The sequence below is a fragment of the Gopherus flavomarginatus genome, chromosome 2, assembly GCF_025201925.1.
Source record: "Gopherus flavomarginatus isolate rGopFla2 chromosome 2, rGopFla2.mat.asm, whole genome shotgun sequence".
In the NCBI taxonomy this organism is placed as follows: domain Eukaryota; kingdom Metazoa; phylum Chordata; order Testudines; family Testudinidae; genus Gopherus; species Gopherus flavomarginatus.
In genome coordinates, this window is record NC_066618.1 from 297,518,585 (window position 1) to 297,542,337 (window position 23,753).

Consider the following 23,753-nt stretch of genomic DNA (forward strand, 5'->3'; position numbering starts at 1 on the left):
TTCCCACTGAAAGGCAGAATCTTTGCCAGCGGTGCTGCAAAAATCCCCCTCTGCCCCTGCCATTTCTAGCTGCTTCCCTGGCTCTCTCTCAGGCACAGAGGAATCATTAGCGGCATCTCACCTTGCTCCACACACAGAATCCCAGCAAGCAGGGGGAGAAGAAAAGCCTTCATCTTCGGCCTGCTGTCACAGCCTGGGCAGATCAGCCAGCTGCTTCTTGGGGGGCTGGCTAGAAATGAGGCTCTTGGTGGTTGTCTGTGAACGCAGCTCACGCGAAGACTGTGCCTTAGAGGGGCGGGGACAGGAGATGGATGGCTGGGCAGGGGAGTTTGCTCACGTGGTTTTTTGATTTTAGTTCAAGAGCAGCCAGAGGCTCAGGGTTTAACGGAATCCAGCGCTGCAGGAAACGTGGTTGTGTTTGGTTTCGTTTCCCCGCCGCAGTCTGGAGGGGGAGGAAATGCTGGACTACAGCATTCCTGTGCCAAAAGCTTCTGCACGAGGAGAGGGTTAATACACTGCATAAGCCACAGACACCACAGTGGAAAATCCCTACTTTATGGTCTAATCCGGTGGTTCTTAACCTTTTCCATACCAGGTTCCAACAGCAAAGAGGGTGGGGACCCTGCTCCCTGTCTTCTGGGTGCAGAGAGGGAGGGGGGTCACCAGTGGAGCTGGCCAGGACAGAGAAGCTCCATCCTGTGGAAAAGTTCCAGGTGGCGATAAATCTTTCTGTCCCAAATCTGGATGAAAAGTTAAAACCTCATGGGGGTGGCGACGAGGGGATCGAAAAGTCAAATGTGTTTCAGACTTTTAAAAACGGTTTTTAAAAAAACAAAACAGGTCCCCAGAATGCCTGGCTCACCCACTCTTCAGCACCCTGATCTACGAGCACCCCAGGCCGCCTACCTCCCGGCCTGGCGGCCCTGGCTCCTTGATGCCTCCAGCTGTCTGACTCCCCATCAGCCCAGCTGGGTGTGCAGCCCAAGACACCAAGGAGCAGGGCAGCCCCACAGAGGGGGAGGCAGGCAGGCAGCTCTGGGAATGAGGGAGCTCAAGGAGTGGGGCAGCCTTCCAGGCAGGCGGATGGGAAGACAGGCAGCAAGTGGTTCCAAGGAGCAGGGCAGGTGGGAGTTGTTGGGCAGACCAGGAAGCTGGCTGTCTGGGGAGTCAGTTGTGAGGAGGGTCAGGCAGCCTGGCGGTCTCCAGGCAGCACATGGGGAACCAGCTTCTATGGGGCCCCAGGGAGCAGAGCAGCCCACCAGGTAGGATGTCACGAGAACCAACGAGCCAGCCAGCTGACTGGGAAATGGGGGAGCAGGCAGCCTGGGGAGATGGCTGCCCAGGATTTGGAGAATCCCAGTTCCCACACTTCCCTCCAGACGTGCTGCTGAGGAGCTGGGAGTGAACTGGCAGGAAGTCAGGCCAATTTCTCTTCGAAGTTTCAGCCAAATCGACATGTTCCTGCAGGCCATTCTGATATTGTCAAACCCCAGACAAGGTGAGAATCCCTAATTTAAACCCATTTCCTTCCCAAGACACTGCATACTTCTCTTGGCTTTCTCCAGTCTGGTTCAAAATGTCCCAGGTTTCCACAGTTCCCTCATCATTTATCATTATTTAGTGCTGAATTATCGGGGGCAGTGGTACTGGCCTCTGTATTTCTGTTGCCTAAGGCTTGTCCATTAAAATGGGTTCCTGTGACCTTTCCTTTATTTAGTTTGCAAAGTCAAGCACCCAAAAGTTAGGTCTGATGAACTGGCAGAGTCAGGGGACTACAACTCCCATCAGTTCCTTCCCCACGGCACTTCCCTTTCTCCAGGGCAGGTAGGAGGAAGGACCCTGAGCAGAAAATGATGGGGCACCTTTGGGAGGGAGCAACTGCATGGCTAACCAGGAGCTGCAGAGAAGCAGGATGCAAAGAACTGTCTGCAGAGCTAGGTATGTGCGGGGTATTGCAGACCAGTGCAGGTCTCTGGGGGCTTACGAGGGACCAGCAGCAGCTGGGCAACGAGCCAGTGCAGAGGAGCCCCAATGAGAGACACTGAGCCTGGCCTGGAAACCTGGAAGCTCCTATTTGCTTGAAAACAGGCTGGCCTGCAGTGGGGAGGGATAGTTTGAGGATTGCCCTGTTAAACCCAGAGTTGTGAGGTCAATCCTTGAGGGGGCCACTTAGGGACCTGGGACAAAATCAGTACTTGGTTCTGCTAGTGAAGGCAGGGGGCTGGGCTCAATGACCTTTCAGGGTCCTTTCTAGTTCTCTGAGAGAAGTATATCTCCATATATTATTTTTATTATGCATTAGGTCTGAAGAGACCTGAGTCAAGTGGACTGTCCCAGGGACTCAGACAAGAACTGCTATTGCTCACTGTGAACTGTAAGATCACAACGGGTATTTGCAACCTTCCCTTTCCTGCCAGGCCTAGTAAAATATCCTTTCCCTTAAACATCCCTCGGGGTAGTTATTTGGACCCACCAGCACAGGCACCAACCTTGCCAGTGGGTGCCCGTGCCCCCACCCTTTCCCTGCCCCTGGACCCACCCCGACTCCATCCCATCCCAGCCCTGGCCCCAACCCCATTCCAAACCCATCCTCAAAGTCCCCACCCTAACTCCGCCCCCTCCCTGCCCCTATTGGATCCCTTCCCCAAATTCCCGCCCCAGCCCCGCCTCTTCCCCCAGTGCACTGTGTTCCCCCTCCTCCCCCATCCCTCGCTGCCCCACGAGCCAGCTGCTTTCTGGCACAAGCGCTGGGAGGGAGGAAGGGAGCGGGGAGAAGCAGGACGTGGGGGCGCGCTCGTGGAGGAGGCAGAGGTGAGCGGGGGTGGGGTGGGGCCATAGGGAGCTGCCGGTGGACGCTGAGCACCCACCAATTTTTTTCCAGCCCCGGAGCACCCACGGAGTCAGCGCCTATGCCCACCAGGGTTAGTCCCTATACAGCCCAGCAGCTGCAGCACCTACACTGCTTGCCTCCAAGTCACAGTCCACCTGGCATGCTACTGGCACCCCGGGGCTTTTCCCCACAGGACAAGTGCCTCATTCAGTACATCCACGGCTGGACACACAGGGGGCAGAATTAAGTTGCTAGAGCAACCAAACCCTACCAGGCATTTGCTAGTTTTTGAGTGCTTGACTTTGCAACTTTAATGTAGCTTCTTGGGTGAGCTATTTAAGATTTAAATTATGGTAGCACCCAGGGACCCCAATCAGGGCACAGGGATGATGCTGGAGGAGCTGCTAAGGGGGGCAAGGGCAGCCGCAGCAATAGAAGAGCCCTCGGGTAGGGTCTGCCTCATCCCACTGAATTGACTTGGGGGTGGGGACAGAGGCACTCATTGCATTGGGGGCAGGGCAGGCATTAGTACAATTTGGAGGCAGAAGAAGCAGGGACCACTCCTCTTTCTCTATACCTCCCTCCACCCGATACCCCTGGCAGGGACCCTCTCCCGAAATCCCCAAGCCTCTCAGTTAGGACCTTCCTCCTTTCTGTCACTGACTGACTCAGGGCCTGCAGCAGGGCCATTCTCTGGGCAACATAATGAGCATATGAGCTGGCTTGTAGTCGGCTGCCTGATTGGCTACCCCGCCCCACTGGAAGCAAGAGTCAGCAGACTGGTTATTATGCCCAGCAGCTTCTCCTTCCTTCTTTGTGTCACTCCAATTAATCCGTCTTTGATCCTGGGCTCCAATTCCTGGTTACTGCTCTAAGTCTTGGTCCTGACTCCTGATTTCACCATTGGGCATGACTCTTGCTGACCTATTTGTTTGACAGAGTGAGTAAACATCCCTAACAATAGGGTTCATAGTTAATAACCATCCTAATCAATCACAGCACAACATGCAACAAAAACCAGATGTCCCACATTTTGATGGCTGGTCACAAGTGATGTTGGCTTGGAGTGACGTATGGGCAGGCTTGGGGATTGAGAGCTGTTCTCTCTGCCGGAGCTGCCAGCCACCTCTCAGCCAAGCCATTGCAAGCTGGCTAGTGTATTTAAGGTGCTGTGGTAGAAATGGGTCTGTAAGTGGAGATGCTGCAGCCTCACAAATCAGTTCAGGGAAGAGTCTGCCAAGCATAAGGACCTGTGACAAGACAAGGAATTCTCATATGCTGCAGTTAATGCTCCAAACAATAAGACCACTATAAATATTTCAAACCTACACGGGAACGCCTTCTTTAATTCCTTGCCAGCACCTAGACCTTCATCACATTCTTTGCAATGTCTCTTATTTATCAGTGGCTTAAATCCAGCCTTTTCAACTTTCAATTTCTCTATATCTAATCCACGCAAGTCAATCAAAGCACACAGTGATTTCAATGTCAAGACGTCTGGAGAGCTGTTGGAATAGATTGCTGGCAAGCTTTTGTAAAACTTGGAGTTCCTCTCAGATAATCTCCTTTGCAATTCACCCTTGGTTTCATCAGTCAGTTCATGATGAATCTATGGCGACCAGACAGCAAATGTGAAAAATCAGGACGGTGATTGGGGGTAATAGGAGCCTCTATAAGAAAAAGACCCAAAAATCAGGACTGTCCCTATGAAATCAGGACATCTGGTCACCCTAGATGAATCTAAGACCACTGATTGGGATCAGCATTCCAAAGTGTCAATGAGCAAGTGCTCCATGACTATTGAACCTTGACATTTTGGGGGCAGTATCTTGGCTATTTTGCTGGCACTATTGAATGTTGATGCTTCATCACATGCATCTTTCAAAACAGAGGGCTTGGATGACATTTCTGAGGACAAATCCTTCAAATCTTCAAAGGCAGCTAATCAGTTTGACTTCTTTAGCAAGGTGTGTTAGCTCCTTTGGAAAGTAACACAGGTCTACAATTTTTGAGAAGTCGTCTGCTTCAGAGATAAAATGTGCTATTTATTATGTATTTTGATGTGCTGAATTCAAATATGACAATTAAAACAACTGATTGGCTACTGTTTCTAAGATATTTAAGTTTTTACATTTTATGTCTATGTATATTGTGTAGATAGTAGAGTTTTAATCATAAATTGTAAACCTAAGTCTTTTCATGTGTTTATAGTTGCTTTACATGATAATATTTCACCTGTCCTGTTTATGTAACACTTTAAAAATCAGCAAAAGGGTTATATAAATAAAATTTATTATGAAACAAAAGGCAGAAAACTATTATGTACATAGTTTAGTCCTATTCAGTGTCTACTCGGCGCTTCTTGGCTTGTCTCTTGTATTCATTAAATGGAGCATCTCTTGTCACTGTCCACAAATAGTCTGCAAGCATTGATGGGCTCCATTTGCCCTGATAGCCTGCCAGGAGATTCCACTGCTGTAGTCTGGAGCCCAACAGCTCTGCCTTACTCTTGGGTAGTTCCAAATCCCTGACAAGGTCATTCAGTTCACCTTGGGTTATGAGGTGTGGTTCAGAAGAGGAGGATGGGAGAAAATGTGGGTCCTGTGACATTGATGGTTCAGGACCAGAAGTTTCATCCTCTTCCTCTTCCTCGTCTGACTCAAGTGAGAATGATTCTGGTGCATCAGGAACCGGAAATCCTTCTCCGTGGGGTACTGGGCGTATAGCTGATGGAATGTTTGGATAATGCACAGTCCACTTTTTCTTCTTTGACACACCTTTCCCAACTGGAGGCACCATGCAGAAGTAACAATTGCTGGTATGATCTGTTGGCTCTCTCCAAATCACTGGCACTGCAAAAGGCATAGATTTCCTTTTCCTGTTCAACCACTGGCCAAGATTTGTTGCACAAGTGTTGCAGCATATGTGTGGGGCCCACCTCTTGTCCTGATCTCCAATTTTGCAGCCAAAATAAAGGGGATAGGCTTTCTTAACCATAGTGGTTAGACTGCGCTTTTGTGATGCAAAAGTCACTTCACCACAAACATAGCAGAAGTTATCTGCACTGTTCACACAAGTACGAGGCATCTCTGCTCACTTTGGCTAAACAGAAATGTGTCCCTTTGCAAAATCAAATACTGACAAATAAGATAGCACGACACTGTATGATTTCTAGAGCTGATATAGGGCAATTTGTTCAGCAGAGTGATGTAAGCTTCGTTATCATTGCATCATCTATGACTTCTAGGAATAACATGATGCAATTCGTATCATGTATGACGCAATACCAGCTTCAGATTGCATCATTTATTGTTTTGCCTAAAAAGCAAGTACTGTCCAAACCCAGTCATAGATTTATTCATAGATCCAGTCAAAGATGTATTTTAGTCATTTCTGGTTTAAATTGAGATCCCTTCCCTTTATAACTCACTTATCCTCCGCCATTCCCAAGTCAAGGGTCGTATATACTGACTCAATAGCATATCTTGAAAACTAGAGCCAATCAACAATTTTAAGCATCATTTTCATTCTCAGTGACCCAGAATTAGTAAAGTTGGACTACATTTATTTCAGAAGCATTTTGGCTGTAGAGCAGTGTAATTGTTCATAGGAGCAAAAATTTTCAAAATCATTCTGTGGCAAGTTCCTCCTGGGGTGCCACCTGGAACTGAGGTACTGTTCAACCTCTGACCCAGCAGCCTGGGTTCCCTCTCACATTGTGCTGTGTAGAACTGATGAATGAAATTGTTTTTAATTGTTCACTTTGTTAATGTAACTTCATAAGTAAAGTTTTATGAATGAAACAACATTCATTCATAAAACCGGTTACCACAATAACTGGCTAATAATTAAAATGCTTGTTAAGAGCCACAGTTGTTCAGCCGGCTGCCTTTGTAAGTTTCACTATCAGTCCAGGTCCTGCTTAAGGCCTTGGCTACACTGGCGCTTTACAGCGCTGCAACTTTCTCGCTCAGGGGTGTGAAAAAACACCCCCCTGAGTGCAGCAAGTTACAGCGCTGCAAAGCGCCAGTGTAAACACTGTGCTCCCAGCGCTGTAAACTAATCCCCATGGGGAGGTGGAGTACCTGCAGCGCTGAGAGAGCTCTCTCCCAGTGCTGGTGCCGCGACCACGCTCGCACTTCAAAGCGCTGCCACGAGAGCGCTTCCATGGCAGCGCTGTACAGCTGCAAGTTTAGCCATACCCTAAATCACTGAGACTTGCACTGTTTTAGTATCTCAATATTATAACTTCTGTTCACCATTCATACACTTGCCTACATTGTCACTTCTGTTCACTGTTTGCCATCCACTACTCTTGTCTATATTGTAACTTCTGTTCACTGTTTGCCATATTCTAATTCAAACCCCATTTTAAAACACTTACTCCATTTTGTAAAAGCTTCCTCCAACCTTCATTTTTGCAAACCCTGCTGTAATCTTAATAGTTTAGTTTAGATGTGTGAATGAAGTATGGATGGATGAAGGAATCAACCTCCAGCCCCAGCCTGTCCTGATGAAATAGAGTTCAAACACCAATGGCTGAAGATGCAGACAAAAGCCCTAAAAAAATAAGAAGAGTCCACCCTAAAAAGAAAAGGTACAATAGAAGGAAGATCAAAGCCAGGTCCAAGGCTGAAAGTCACGCCTGCAATTGACGGGTGATCAATCACCAAACCCAGAGGACACAGCAAGACCCATAAACTCTGGATTCAAACTAAAGCCTACAAAAAGGATGGGTAAGATGAAAGACTTTGGAGGGTAACTTTCTGCTGCCAATGTGGAAGGGCATTGGTGCATGCCCAACAGAGACCCAGCCCTTCCTTGTGCCCGGCTTTCCTGGCCAGTTAGCCTCCACAAGCTATGAACCCAAGCTGCAAAATCAAGCCACGAACTCAAGCAATGTTCAGGACTGGTAACTATGTGTAAGCAGAGTCAGGATAAGCTCTACCCTGACATCTGGTGGAAAGAATGTGAGAGAGTGTATTTGCATAGGCACGCCCACCCTATCCCAGACTGCCAAGCTGTGGGACTGCTTGGTGACAAATTGCTCACCCTCAGTTGGGTGGTACTGGCTAGACATGGGACATGGGTTCCAAAACCCAGAGAATTGAGAGAGGCTGGGGACAGGTATCTGTGCCTGGTGGTGCAGCCGCCTTGTGGAGCCAGAAGCACCAGTTCCTCCTCCTCCTCCTCCTCCTCCTCTCTCCACTGTGGAATGTCAGAGCTGTTTTTTTTATTCCCTTAAGAATTTAATTACAGGTTACTGAGCTGAAATCACTTTGGGCTAATGGTGCACTAGCACTGGGGCTCCCCTACTATGAGCTGGAATCACTAAGAGCTGAAAATCACTAAAGAGCTAAAATCACTGAGCTGAGATCACTGAGTACAGTGCTAACTAGTGGGGAGCCCAAAGCTATGCTGTGGAACAGAGCCGCTGGCGGAGTGGAGCAGTTTGTGGGGACGGCTGGAGCGGATCATGGGACAGCTGGTGGCAGCGGAGCGACTGGCAGAGCGGAGTAGCTGTGAGCGGCCCGCAGAGCTGAGCAGTTTGCAGGGACAACTGGAGCAGCTCACAGGACAGCTGGTGGAGCAGAGCAGCTTCTGAGAACGGCTGGAGGAGCAGAGTGGAGCGGCTGGTAAAGCGCAGCAGTTTGTGGAGAAGGCGGGAGCAGAACCCACAGAGAGGCAGGGCAGTTCGCCCCGGACCACGTAAGGTGCCCCTTTCTACCAGGCTGGGGGGGGAGACCTGCAGATAGACTCTCGAACTTTGGGCTGCACTGACCCAGGACAGAGACTTTTGGGACTGTGGGTGATTTGGGGGTTGCTGGACTCAAGAGCCCAGGAAAGAGGACACAGCCCAATTTCCTGGGGTGGGTCTTTGCTCACGGTTTGGTCTATGAACTCTAGTAGAGGTGTTTTTCCCAATTTAGTGTTTGTTGTTTATCTCATGTATTAAATCTTTTCTGCTACACCGAGACTCTGTGCTTGCGAGAGGGGAAGCATTGCCTCTTTGAGGCGCCTAGGGGTGTGTGTAAGATTTTCCCAGGTCACTGGGTGGGGGCTCGAGCTGGTTTGGCATTGGGTTATTGAAACAGAACCTCTGGATACTGAACCCGGCCCTTGTTGCTGCCAACTCAGAGGGGCAGAAGGGTTACATTTTGGGGGCTCGTCCGGGATATCCTAGGTCAGTACCCCTCGCAAGCACATTTTGAGTGATCCATTGAATTGGGAAAACCCCTAATTACCTTGTTGTTTTTGATCTGTTGTATTGGGAAAAGATTAGAGTTTGTATAATGGCTCTACACTTGTTAGAGGATTGGTGCAAGGGGATGAATATTGACCCCAGGAACTGTCTTCTGGTAACGGGGGTGCTGGAGGCAGTCGATGAGGGCTTAATAGAACCTATCTTAAGGTCATCCACTGAGTACTTGTGTAAGTGCAAAATGCGTGGGCGCATTTTTGTGAGGGAAGAGGGCGCTTTTGCTGTATTGTGTGAGCTGCCCTCGGCTGTGGACCCTCTACAGGTTCCAGGCACGATAGCAGTGGATGATGGTGAATGGAAGGTAATAACCACTGGGAGCCAGCCCTCACCAGCCCCTACTGCTGATGTAGAGTTTTTAAAGAAAATGTCAGACTTTTTGGGGAAAGAGGGAAAAACTTTGGCTGATATGCCAGGTCTGTTGGGCCTTAAGCCGAGAGCCCCACAACAGGAGACTGCTCCTTCACCTGATGAGTGGGTGAAGGCTTTGGGGCAAGCATTAGGGAAGGTCATGCCACCCCACCCCGAGTCAAGCCCCTATCGTAAACTGAGGTTGTTTTCTGGGGGTCCCACCCCAATACCTGGGGAGGAAGCATTTGAACCCTGGCTGGAGCACACCACAGAGATGCTGCAGGAGTGGGCCGTGCCTGAGGCTGAAAAGAGAAGGCGACTAGTAGAGTGTCTCAGGGGGCCAGCTCTAGATGTGATTCGCACCCTGAAACTCGGTAACCCTGGGGTCAAGGTGAGGGACTGCCTAGAGGCCCTGGACCATGCCTTTGGGAGAACTGAGGGTTCAGAGGATGTTTATTGCAAATTCCTCAATGCCAGGCAACAAAAGAGAGAGAAGGTTTCTGCCTATGTCCAAAGATTGGAGAAATTATTACAGAGAGCCATCATGAGGGGAGCAGTAGCCGTTGAGCAAATGGACCGAACTAGATTGGCTCAGATTGTGAGAGGAATTCAATATCAGAACCCAATCCTTCTCCACCTTTGATTAAGGGAACGGCAAGATAATCCACCAAGTTACTCTCGCCTGATAAAAGAGGTCCGAGAAGAAGAAGAGAGGCAGGCAGCTGGCGAGGTTTGGGAGGTGCAGCAACACCAAGCATCTGGCACAACATCCACACGGACACCCAAGGCACTAATGGTGAATCCTCAAGAGGAACTTACTCAGCGAGTGCAGGCCTTAACACAGAAAGTGACTGAACTAGAGAGTACCCTCGATTCAGCAAAGACTTCAAGGTGCAAGGAACCCTCTGCTACCATGGTCCAGAGGACTACGTTTAGAACATCTGCACCCCCTCGACAGCACGGGAAAGGACAATCCTTCTTCTGCTACTGGTGTGGCCAGAGTGGGCACATTGCTGCAAGGTGTCAGAATGCAGAGAATCCCATGCTGGTATATCAAAAGCTGAGGACCACCTGGGGAAAGCTGGGAAATGGCCCCAGGGCCTGGGAAGGGAGCCGCCTAGGCCTGCAGGATGCGGAGGCTCCCCTGGAAGGAACCATGCGGCCCGAATCCCCCCAGGATTGATAGGACCCCGAGCGGAAGTCACTGTAAAGGTTGAAGAGACAGAATGTAGAGCAGTGCTTGACACTGGATCCCAGGTGACTATCATATTCCAGTCTTTCTACCAGCAGATGCTTGGGCATCTGCCTATACGGCCCCTGACAGGGCTTGGCCTATGTGGCCTCAGCATGGATGAATACCCTTATCAGGGCTATGTCATAGTACACCTGGAATTCCCAGAAGAGATTGCTGGGGTAAGACAGGAGGTGGACACTGCTGCTTTAATATGCCCTGACCCCAAAGGAGCCTCTGATGTGTCTGTGCTAATAGGGACCAACTCCAGCCTCTTTAGGATACTGGCCGATTACTGCAGACAGCAAGCAGGAGACCAATATCTGAACACCTTGGTGATACACACACACTGTGCCGCGGCTTACAGAAAAATTGAGGACACAAGAAAAGTGATGCCTGATTTGCCAGTAGGAGCACTGAGGTATGCGGGCCCGGTCCCTTTAGTGGTGCCTGCCATGTCAGAAAAGGAGGTGATTGTCAGGAGTACCTGCCTAAAAGGCAGTAAGGGAACATTAGCTGTGGTAGAGCAGCCAACCCAGGGAGGGCTCCCAGAAGGAGTGCTGGTTCTCAGTGGAGTCATAACCCTACCTGCTGAAGCCCAGGAGGAGGTGACGATACTGGTTGCTAATGAAACACGCCGTGATGTGTTTGTAAAACCAGGGCAGAAGATTGCAGACATCTTTGAGCCTGAAAGCGTTGTGAGACCCCAGTGTGAAGCTGAAGTTCCAATGATAGATCCTGCGAAGTTTGACTTCGGGGACTCACCGCTGTCTGAGGAGTGGAAGGATCGCCTGAGGAAGAAGCTTTGCGAGAGATCCAAGGTGTTCTCACTACATGAGTGGGACGTGGGATGTGCAAAGGGAGTGGAACACCATATCAGGCTACAAGATCCCCGACCCTTCAGGGAGAGGTCTAGGAGGATTGCCCTCTCTGAGATGGAAGACGTGCGCCATCATCTTCAAGAGCTGATCGCGAATGGTATCATCACAGAGTCACGAAGCCCCTATGCCTCACCCATTGTGGTCGTTCGTAAGAAGAGTGGAAAAATCCGGATGTGTATTGACTACCGCACCCTAAACAGGCGCACTACAGTTGATCAATACACCATGCCTCGAGTACAAGATGCCTTGGACTGTTTGCTGGGTAGTCAGTGGTTCTCTGTGTCGGATCTTCGGAGTGGATACTACCAGATCCCTCTGGGAGAAGAGGATAAGGAGAAGACAGTCTTCATCTGCCCGTTAGGGTTCTACCAGTTCGAACGCATGCCACAAGGGATTTCTGGGGCCCCTGCCACATTTCAATGACTTATGGAAAAAGTCGTGGGAGACATGAATTTACTGCAGGTGTTAGTTTACTTGGATGACCTGACTGTGTTTGGAAGAACCCTGGAGGAACATGAAGAAAGACTTCTTAAAGTGCTCGATAGGTTGGAGGCATACGGTTTGAAGCTTTCAATTGATAAATGCCAGTTCTGCCAAACCTCAGTGAAGTATGTAGGTCACATCGTGTCCCAAGAGGGTGTGAGTACTGACCCCGATAAAATAGAAGCACTCACTACCTGGCCACGTCCCATTAACTACAGAGAACTCAAGACGTTTCTTGGATTTAGTGGCTACTACCGCAGATTTGTGAAGAACTATGCTACGATTGTAAAACCTCTGAATGATCTTACCAGGGGATACCAGTCCAACAAGAACAAATCTAAGACCCAGAATAAGCGAAGGCCTCCAAAGACTCCTTTGCAGAGACACTATGGCCCCTTCGAACCATTTGGGCAGCGGTGGGATGAAAGATGTGAGAGAGCTTTTCGGGAAATCATTACTCGCTTAACTCATGCTCCCATCCTAGTCTTTGCTGACCCAAGCAAACCGTTTATCCTGCATACTGATGCCAGTTTGGAGGGTCTGGGAGCAGTACTGTATCAGGAAGTGGAAGGCAAACGCAAACCGGTAGCCTTTGCCAGCCGAGGACTGTCTGACAGTGAAACTCGCTACCCCATCCACAAGCTGGAGTTCTTGGCCTTGAAATGGGCCATCACTGAGAAATTTCGAGACTACTTGTACGGTGCTCAGTTCCAGGTGTGGACAGACAACAACCCACTGACCTATGTGTTAACAAGTGCTAAATTGGATGCTACAGGCCAGAGATGGGTGGCTGCCTTGGCTAGCTATGAGTTCAGCATTCAATACCGATCAGGGAGGAGCAATGTAGATGCAGATGGCTTGTCCAGACGTCCGCAGGCACCTGACGTTGCTGTGATACCCACGGATGGCGTGAGAGCTATCTGCAGTGTGAGTCGCCGAGAGCCAGAGGCCCCTGAGAGCCTTCATGGATGTGTTGCTGAAGCTTTGGGCCTGCCCCCTGAATGCGTGCCTTCTGCTTCAGTGAACTATATTGCTTTGGACCAATCGCCCATGCTCAATGCGACTGACTGGCAGGAAGCCCAGCTGCAAGATATTGACATTTGTGATACACTACTTGCCAAAAGAGAGGGGCGAGGCCCAGCTGAGGTTGTCCCACCTACCCCAGAGGGTAAACTACTATTGAGAGAATGGACCAAACTGAAACTGATTCAGGGAGTGCTACACCGCGTGACCACAGACCCTCTACAAAAGCAACGGAATCAACTAGTGCTGCCAAAAGAGTACAGAGCCCTGGCCATGAGGGCCCTGCATGATGATTTTGGACATTTAGGGATGGAGAGGACCCTGGAGCTTATCCGTAGTAGGTTCTATTGGCCTCGGATGGCCGAAGATGTTCGCAGAAAATGTGATACCTGTGCTCGATGTGTTCAAAGGAAAACTCTGCCCACAAGGGCCGCATATCTGAAGAACATCACCAGCAACAAACCTCTGGAGCTGGTTTGCATTGATTTCTTGTCCTTAGAAGTGGACAAGAGGAATATTGGGAACATTCTAGTAGTGACCGACCATTATACGTGATATGCGCAGGCATACCCCACACGTGATCAGAAGGCCACTACCGTCGCTCGAGTACTGTGGGAAAAATATTTCTCAGTTTATGGATTCCCAGCCCGGATACACTCGGATCAGGGACGAGACTTTGAGAGTCACCTTCTGAAGGAGGTGCTGAGGATAGCAGGAATTAAAAAGTCAAGGACAACGCCTTATCACCCACAGGGTGATCCGCAGCCAGAGAGGTTCAACCGAACCCTGTTAGATATGTTAGGGACTTTGCGGCCAGAGCAGAAGGCAACCTGGAGCCAACATGTCGCATTTCTAGTGCACGCCTACAACGCCACAAAGAACGACGCTACGGGAGTCACCCCATATCTCTTAATGTTTGGGCGAGAACCAAGATTATCCATAGACCTGTGCTTTGGTGTATCCGAGGATGGAGATAGCTATGACACTCACCAGCAATATCTATCCCGACTATGAGAAAAGCTGCGGGATGCTTATCACTTAGCTACATCTGCAGCTCAGAAGAATGCAGGCCGCAACAAACATCGATATGATGCTAGGGTACGTCTGCAAGAGCTCCAGCCAGGGGACAGAGTCCTACTGCGAAATTTGGGTATTGCTGGCAAACACAAGATAGCTGACAGGTGGAAGGCAATACCTTACCTAGTGATGGAAAAGCTAGGAGACCTGCCGGTTTATAAGATCAAACCTGAAGAGGGTACAGGGCAGACCAAGACCGTGCACAGAAACCTTTTGCTCCCTGTGGGGGAATTGGTAGGCAGCCCTTATGAGATTGGCCACAACCGGGCAACTGGGCAGAACAAAGGTGCTGTGCCAAAGCCGCCTTCCAACGTGGACAGCTGGCTCCCTGCAGCTAACCTACCCCTACTCAGCACATCTGAGAGTGAGTCTGAGGAGGAAGACACAACCATGGTGTATCCTGGGATGAAGACAAGATTTCAGTCTCGATCCGCTGAATCAGAAGAGAGCACATCCTCTTCCGCCCTAAACCCTATGGCAGAAGTATTTAGGCCCATTCCTGACATCCCTGAGCCACTGGTGGGACCCCCGTGTAATGACTTACACAGACTATTGGACAGTGGTGACATACAGATGGAGGATGTCCAGAGCACCTGCAACCCTCCACTGTTAGAACTAGAAATGCAGGGGCCTATGCCAGTACCCGAGGGGAACTCACAGGAAACCTCCCCATCCATCACTCAAGAGGATGTCCCCTCTACCATAGCAACAGAGATTCTCAATAGGCGAGACAGGGTAATAAGACCAGTGAAACGGTTAACTTACGATGCACCTGGGGTGATTAGTGAGGAGCCTATACATTTAGCACACAGGTTTGTGAAAGCTAAAGTGGGCTATCTAATGCCTTTTGGAGGGGACCAATAAGTTGGTATAGTAGGGAATGTGATTTGTCGGGATGACAAATTCTTGGCTGGGGGGAGGATGTAAGCAGAGTCAGGATAAGCTCTACCCTGACATCTGGTGGAAAGAATGTGAGAGAGTGTATTTGCATAGGCACGCCCACCCTATCCCAGACTGCCAAGCTGTGGGACTGCTTGGTGACAAATTGCTCACCCTCAGTTGGGTGGTACTGGCTAGACATGGGACATGGGTTCCAAAACCCAGAGAATTGAGAGAGGCTGGGGACAGGTATTTGTGCCTGGTGGTGCAGGTGCCTTGTGGAGCCAGAAGCACCAGTTCCACCTCCTCCTCTCTCCACTGTGGAATGTCAGAGCTGTTTTTTTTATTCCCTTAAGAATTTAATTACAGGTTACTGAGCTGAAATCACTTTGGGCTAATGGTGCACTAGCACTGGGGCTCCCCTACTATGAGCTGGAATCACTAAGAGCTGAAAATCACTAAAGAGCTAAAATCACTGAGCTGAGAGCACTGAGTACAGTGCTAACTAGTGGGGAGCCCAAAGCTATACTGTGGAACAGAGCCGCTGGCGGAGTGGAGCAGTTTGTGGGGACGGCTGGAGCGGATCACGGGACAGCTGGTGGCAGCGGAGCGACTGGCAGAGCAGAGTAGCTGTGAGCGGCCCGCAGAGCTGAGCAGTTTGCAGGGACAACTGGAGCAGCTCACAGGACAGCTGGTGGAGCAGAGCAGCTGGCGGAGCGGAGCAGTTTCTGAGAACGGCTGGAGGAGCAGAGTGGAGCGGCTGGTAAAGCGCAGCAGTTTGTGGAGAAGGCGGGAGCAGAACCCACAGAGAGGCAGGGCAGTTCGCCCCGGACCACGTAAGGTGCCCCTTTCTACCAGGCTGGGGGGGGAGACCTGCAGATAAACTCTCGAACTTTGGGCTGCACTGACCCAGGACAGAGACTTTTGGGACTGTGGGTGATTTGGGGGTTGCTGGACTCAAGAGCCCAGGAAAGAGGACACAGCCCAATTTCCTGGGGTGGGTCTTTGCTCACGGTTTGGTCTATGAACTCTAGTAGAGGTGTTTTTCCCAATTTAGTGTTTGTTGTTTATCTCATGTATTAAATCTTTTCTGCTACACCGAGACTCTGTGCTTGCGAGAGGGGAAGCATTGCCTCTTTGAGGCGCCTAGGGGTGTGTGTAAGATTTTCCCAGGTCACTGGGTGGGGGCTCGAGCTGGTTTGGCATTGGGTTATTGAAACGGAACCTCTGGATACTGAACCCGGCCCTTGTTGCTGCCAACTCAGAGGGGCAGAAGGGTTACATATGCAGCAGCTGCAGAACATCTGATAATGTGTGTGTGTGTGTGTATAGGTATTAGGTATAATGTGGGTGTATAAGGCTTAAGATATTAGTTATTGATCATAAATCAAATTGTTAGCATGATAAATGTGGCATCTTTGTCTTGCCCCCTGAAAAGATCCTGTGTAGTTTTGTCTGTATAACAGCAGCAATCCAGATTTGCTAAGAGGCACAGAGGAGCACCCAGTGACAGCAGCAGAGTTTCCTTGTGTACGGGAAGAGGACAGGTATTGTCTAATGGGATATGAAGAAAGGGCACCATCGATAACCTCAGTATACGTTTGCACAAAGCGGGGTCTGGTGTCTCACTGGAGAAGCCTGAGCAGGTTCTTCAGGTTTTCAAGTTATTTTTTTCTGGCCCGATCACAGTCCAGCCATGATATAGATGAAGGTGGCCAAGATCGCCAGAGCCAGCACCAAATAGGTGACTTTGACACTGCTGGCCCCACTGGTGTTGCACAAGAAAGAACTGCAGCAGAAAACAGAGGCGGATGCTATCCCTATGTTTATCCCACCGCTGGGGCAAACTGAAGCACATCCCTTGGAGATGCTCTGCCCGGAATGTCCGCCTGAACCAGAAAAAGAAATAAGAGAAAGAGATTCAAGATTAAAATGTTTCCCAGAGTTCGGACAGGAGCTCCTTAGCTCTGCAAAGGAGATAATTGCACTGATGTAGCTTAGCTCTGCCAGTCAGTACCCAGCAATTAGAAGTCACTACTGCTATTGTATAACCTGAAAACAGCACTAGTCTCTTCCTCGCAGTTACAGACCCGTTTGTAACCGTCTGGGAACATCCTCTTCAGATTTCTGGCCACGATTTGGGAATAGCCAAAGAACCCTGAGAATTCATTCCAGTTTGTCACACTGTTCTGTCTCCTGCTTTTGAGCCTCAGAGCTTTAAAGAGCTGGTAGTAGTTAGGTCACAGCACAGCTTACTAAGCAGCAGACACAAATAGACCTCAAAAAGCTTCAACCCAGCCTCCTTCTGTGCATGCACAACCAGCCAGGCACTGGGATTGGAGCGTGCAAATTCTCTCACTTGCACATGCCAATAATGGGACCTTGCACCAGCACGTGAGATGTTTGGTGCTTAAACCATCGCATGGCTGGGGAGCAGCTGCAGGACTGGGCTATATAGAGCTGCATTTCAGGACTTCAGCCAATGATGAAGGGTGGATATGGAGCCCCCGTTGCCTGCACTGCCCTCATCTCAGTCATTCACTCATGTGCAAACCTCACTAATGAGCACCGGAGCTCCCACGACCTTAGTGCATCCCAGCAAAGTTCTCCTGCCATTCGGTTTCAAGGAGTGATTTCCCAGTTCCACATCAGTGATGTCCCACCCTTCCAGTGGAAGGAGGAAGGAAAACCCAGGGATCTGGAGCTGGGGCAGGATGTCATCTGGGAAAGAGCTATGGAAAGACAATAAGCAGAACATGCCCAAACTTCCCAATTCCTGCACCAAGATATGTGGTCACGCAGTAGTTTTCGCCACTTGCAAATATAGTTGATGCCAGACAACCCCAATTAAAGGACGCATCCTTACAGGTGAAGCAGACCAGCGAGTGAGCTGCAAAAGGAAAGCACACCCCATGTTAGAGGCTTGAAGGAATGTTATTTGTTCCTGGTTTACAATGGGCCTTTCTTGCCAAGAAGGCTAATGGCATATTGGGCTGCATTAGTAGGAGCATTGCCAGCAGATCGGGGGAAGTGATTATTCCCCTCTATTCGGCACTGGTGAGGCCACACCTGGAGTATTGCGTCCAGTTTTGGTCCCTCCACTACAGAAGGGATGAGGACAAATTGGAGAGAGTCCAGCAGAGGGCAACGAAAATGATTAGGGGGCTGGGGCACAGGACTTATGAGGAGAGCCTGAGGGAACTGGGATTGTTTAGTCTGCAGAAGGAAAGGGTGAGGGAAGATTTGATAGCAGCTTTCAACTACCTGAAAGGGGGTTCCAATGAGGATGGAGCTCAGCTGTTCTCAGTGGTGGCAGATTACAGAACAAGAAGCAATGGTCTCAAGTTGCAGTGGGGGAGGTCTAGGTTGGCTGTTAGGAAACACTATTTCACTAGGAGGGTGGTGAAGCACTGGAATGGGTTCCCTAGGGAGGTGGTAGAATCTTCATATATAGAGATTTTTAAGACCTGTCTTGACAAAGCCCTAGCGGGGATGATTCAGTTGGTGTTCATCCTGCTTTGAGCAGGGGATTGGACTAGATGACCTCCTGAGGTCCCTTCCAACCCTAATCTTCTATGATTCTAATCCCCATTCCTGTCACCTGCTGAATACATAATCCATAATTCCAAATACTCATGTTGAATAGTTAGGTAAAATTTACAACACTGTTGTGTTTCTGCCCATAGCAATTACTGATCTTAATGTTTCTGATATATTTATAGGTGCATTTTTTAAGTGTCCTTTGATTTGAAACTGTCCAATTGCTCTGCGGCTAATCTGCATTCCTAACACAGTAACCCTAACCCAGCCTCAATCCAATCGTGTTCAACCCACTTATTAGAATGTGTCTTACTTTATACTGTAAACTCTCCAGGGCAGGGACTGGTTTTTAATGTTAGTAAGCTGGCAAAATGGGTCCTGAATCATAACTGTGGCTTCTGCCTCCTCCTGTAATAGGTACAACAATGTCTGTACTAGATTCACAGATTCATAATATCAGTACCAACATGAGAGAGAGGGATAGCTCAGTGGTTTGAGCATTGGCCTGCTTAAACCCAGGGTTGTAAGTTCAGTCCTTGAAGGGGCCATTTAGGGGTCTAGGCAAAATCAGTACTTGGTCCTGTCTAGTAAAAGGCAGCAGGCTAGACTTAATGACCTTTTAGGGTCCCTTCCAGCTCTATGAGACAGGTATATCTCCCTATTAAAAAACATCTAGGTTGACTTCCTATAAAATACAGGCCAGAAAACTGCCCCAAAAATAATTCCTAAAGCAGAGCTTTTAGAAAAACACCCAATTTTGATATAAAAATTGCCAGTGATTGATACTCCACCATGACTCTTGATAAATTGTTCCAATGCTTAATGACCTTCACTGTTACAAATTTATGCCTTATTTCCAGTCTGAATTTGTCTAGCTTCGACTTCCAGACAATGGATCTTGTTACTGGTTTCTTTTGAAGATTGAAGAGCCCATTATTAAGTATTTGTTCTCTGTTTAGGTGTAACCCGCACACCTCCTGGGTGTGGTGTTCTGTCCCATCTAATGGCACTGATACCACTCAAAGCGAGAGATAAAATGGGTCTGCTTTACAGCCTTAGTTAACAGGCACTGGCTCATTTGGTAGAGGCTCTAGCACTAAGCTACAGAGGTCCCCGTTTCAATCCCACGCACCAAGGACCGGGGTCTGTCAACATTACATAGGCACATATAGACTGTGATCAAATCACCCCTTAACCTTCTCTTTGTTAAGCTAAATACATTGAGGTCCTTGAATCTACTGCTATAAGGCAGGTTTTCTAATCATTCTCATGACTTTTCTCTGAACCCTCTGCAATTTCCCAACATTCTTCTTCAATTGTGGACATCAGAACTGGACACAGGATTCCAGCAGCAGTGGCACCAGTGCCAATATAGAGGTAAAATAACCTCTGTACTCCTACTCAAAATTCCGTTATACATCCAAGAATCACATTAGCCTTTTTGGCCACAGTGTTACACTGGGAGGGCATGTTCAGCAAATTATCCACCATGGCCCCCCACAATTGGCCCCCCAATTTTTTTCAGAGTCACTGCTTCCCAGGTGAGAGACCCCCTCCTCTAAATATGGCCAACATTTTTTGTCCCTAGATGTATACCTTTACATTTAGCCATATTAAAACACATATTGTTTGCTTGTGCCCAGCTTACCAAGCGATCCAGATTGCTCTGTCAGTGACCTGAGCTCTTCATTATTCACCACTCCCCTAGTTTTTCTGTCACCTCTACATTTATCAGTGATGATGTTATGTTTTCTTCCAGGCCATTGATAAAAATGTTCAATAGCGTAGGACCAAGAAAAGATCCCTGCATGACCCCACTGCAGACACACCCACTCATTGACCATTCTCTATTGATAATTACATTGTGACACCTATCAGTGAATCAGCTTTTAGGCCAGGTCTACACTACCACTTATGTCAGCAAAATTTATGCTGCTCACGGGTGTGAAAAAACACCCCCTCAAGCAACATAAGTTACACCGATCTAACTGCTAGTGTGGACACTGCTATGTCGCTTACCCGCCAACACAGCTACAACCACTCACTAGGGGTGGTTTAATTCTGTCAAGGGCAGAGCTCTATCCGATTGTCATACAGCAGCCACACAAAGATCTTACAGAGATGCAGCTGCATCGGTACAGCTCTGCCGCTGTAAGTGCACTAGGGCAGATGTGGCCGTAGTCAATGTGTGCCAGGCTAATGTTCTATCATCCTAGTTTTACATCAAAATGTCACACGGCACCAAGTCAAATGCCAGTGCTAACAAGTACATTACAGAGAAAAAACAGAAACAACCGGCTCATGAAAAATGTCTAAAAATAGAAATGTAATGAAGAGGGAGGAATTATTTAAGGAGTCAGTGACTGAAACTACAGAACAAGGAACCTAAGCAATGCAAGAGCAAAAACCAATTGCCACCAAGCAGATAATGGGACAATTTGCCAGGGGAAGAAGCTTTTGGTGCTCAGCTACTAGAGATGCTGAAGAACTCGAGAGATACAACACAGCCCTTAGGAAATGCCTTAGATAAGACCTGTGGAATCTGACCTTGCAAAGAGCAGAACTCGGCCAAGGCTCTCAAACCCCGACCCAATGCCCAATGCACTCAGTGGAAAGACTCCCGCTGACATCACTGGGCTTTGCATCAAACCGTTACTGCCCACGTCAGCTCTGTCTGTGTTCTCCGCGCAGCCACTGCTCTCCTTCAACAGCCTAGTACTTGGCACTTAAACTCCACGTTATGTCTTAAGGCAGGTTAGTGAGTAGCCAGCTAAAGCAAAGGGAGTTCTTGGGGAGAGGCTCCTTGCATAGTAAAAGGAATATTCCTGTTGCTCTGGAGACATAGCTACCGCCTACCTGCAATAACCCCATTTGCCTGGCACAGGGCCGGCTCCAGGTTTTTTTTCCGCCCCAAGCAAACAAAATGTTGGCTGCCCCCACCTCAGCCCTGGGCTCCTCGCCACACCCCCCTGCTGCCCCAGCCCTGGGCTCTCCCCCACCCCCCCACCCCCTGCCGCCCCAGCTCTGGGCTCTCCCCTGCCCCCCCCCCCCACACCTCCTGCCCAGGGCCGCCCAGAGGATTCAAGGGGCCTGGGGAAAAGCAATTTTGGGGGCCCCTTCTATAAAAAAATTACAATACTATATTCTTGTGGGGGCCCCTGCGGGGCCCGGGGCAAATTGCCCCACTTGCTCCCCCTCATGGACAGCCCTGCTCCTGCCACCCCAGCCCTGGGCTCTCACATACCTGCACCCTCCTTCCACTGCAGCCGTGGGTCACTGGTAACTTGCTGCCAGGGCAGATCATTCAGCAGGAATTTTAGATGTGCACAGAACACAGACAGGATTGGTTCCCATATGGTTACAGAACTGCATTAAAGTGGAACATTTTCAGCTTGTGTGACTGGAGGATATCTGGATGCATATTATAAGATTGTCCTACATAAATGAGGAAAAGTTGATGTGCCTTTATTATTCTTTTGTTCCACTCTTTCTTTCTATGGGGAATTCGCCAATGCAATATCAGTGTCTTCCTTTTAAACAAACAAACAAAAAGCAATGGCTATTGAAAATAGCAATTCCAGTCCTAATAACCACTGAGAAGCATTTCTTGCTCAATTTTATCCTACTTTTCCTACAGCAAATTACAGTGGATCAGTATATTTGATTTGGGAGAAATGAAGTACCAGCTGCCCAAACTGAGCTTGAGCACTCCTGAATTTTGAGGTGTCCAAATCTGGAAGGCAGGTGCTGGGGGGGAATGTGGCTCCGCAGGGGAGCACGGCAGCATGTATGCAGCAGTGTGTCTGGCGCTGTGCGGAGCCAGACACGCTGGTCTGAGTGGCATGCTAAGGGGGTTGGGGGGTTGGAGAAGGGGTAGGGGGTTCCGGGGAGAGGAAGTCAAGGGACAGGGAGCAGGGGAGTTTGGATGGAGCGGAGGTTCAGGGGGGCATTCGGGCAGGGAGAAGGGGGAGTTAGATGGGTCAGGGGTTCGGTGGGGCAGTCAGGGGATAGGCAGCAGCTGGATAGGCATGGGAGTCCCAGGGGTTTGTCAGGGGACAGGTAGGGGGTGGGGTCCTAGGGTTAAAGTTGGGGGGGCCTCAGGAGGGAGCAGTTGGGGACAAGGAGAAGGGAGGCTTAGATAGGGGGTGGGGTCCCAGGGGGAAGTTAGGAGCAGGGCTCCTGGGAGGGGGCAATCAGGGGACAAGGACCAGTGGCGCTTAGATAGGGGGTGGGGTCCTGGGGGGCAGTTAGGGGCAGGGGTCCCAGGAAGGGGTGATCAGGGGACAGGGAGCAGGGGGGGTTGGATGAGTTGGGGTTTCTGTGGGGGGCAGAAAGAGCAGATAGTGGCAGGGTGTGGCTACCCTCCCTCCCCGTGGAGTGTCCTGTTTTTTGACTGTTAAAATAAGGGTGTCTACTGTCCAGGCACAGGGTCCAGCAGATTTCTCTCATGCTCTGGGCTGGATTTGATCACATATGGACTGGGACTAGGAAAATAACACACCCTCTGTGTCCACTTGGTTGATATCACGATGTGCTTAGACACTGAGGCATGGGATCCAGAGTGAGTATCTAGAGGGGGCAGCTAAGAGCAGCGAGAAACAAGCTAGTCATTTCTCACTATGGACCCCATGGAATTGGAAGTGTCCTTGATTTCTGAGCCAGAAACCCAGGTGGCTGGAGCTGGTCAGTTTCCGTGGTCTCAGGCTGCAGTTTATTCTGGCACCTGGTGCAGGTCTTGGGGTGATTTATTTATGTACGTTAATGTGAGTAAAGAGTAAGAGGGGGGGTTAATACATTTGTATAGATGATCAAAAACCAACCGCATCTGGGAGATTATAAATGGGGAAATCTTCAAACAAGTAAACATTCATTGGTTAATAAGTGAGCCTGTTCTTCCTAGGTTTAGTGGCAAATAAATAAACAAATAAAAGCCTGTTCCACAAATACCTTTTATCCCTGGGAGTCTCTCATCCAAGTATCAAAGTGCCCCAGACCTCCTTATCTTTTAAAACCAGATAAGCTGAGGAAGAGTTGGAGGACAGCTGCAGCGGCACAGGAGCCAGCAAACAGAGCTGTAAACAGGGGAGTTTCAGAGGGAGTTTCCAGGGGGAGGTTGCCGGGGAGACTAAGACAGAGAAACTGACAAGCTAGTTAAGGGATAGGGTAGTGGTCTGGTGCCTGCTGGGGGTTTGTGTTGTG

The 23,753-nt window shown here is 49.3% G+C and overlaps 1 protein-coding gene across 9 annotated transcripts in view; it reads right to left on the reverse strand.

Moving 5' to 3' along the window:
* The window catches only part of LOC127045386 (lymphocyte antigen 6E-like), an 810,322-nt gene that overhangs the window by 742,608 nt on the left and 43,961 nt on the right, over positions 1–23,753 (reverse strand). For 2 of the 9 annotated variants that reach the window (XR_007772662.1, XM_050941467.1), the window contains exon 1: positions 122–304. The exons of 2 other annotated variants lie outside the window; for them this stretch is intronic. Coding sequence is in view for 3 of the 7 variants with exons in the window: in XM_050941467.1 (XP_050797424.1) it covers positions 122–173 (52 nt within the window). In the remaining 4 variants the exon portion in view is untranslated. Of the gene's footprint in view, positions 1–121; positions 305–16,769; positions 16,904–17,882; positions 17,905–23,501; positions 23,586–23,753 lie in introns of those variants that run through there. 5 more of the 9 variants (XR_007772665.1, XR_007772664.1, XM_050941470.1 and 2 more) reach the window with 3 other exon arrangements.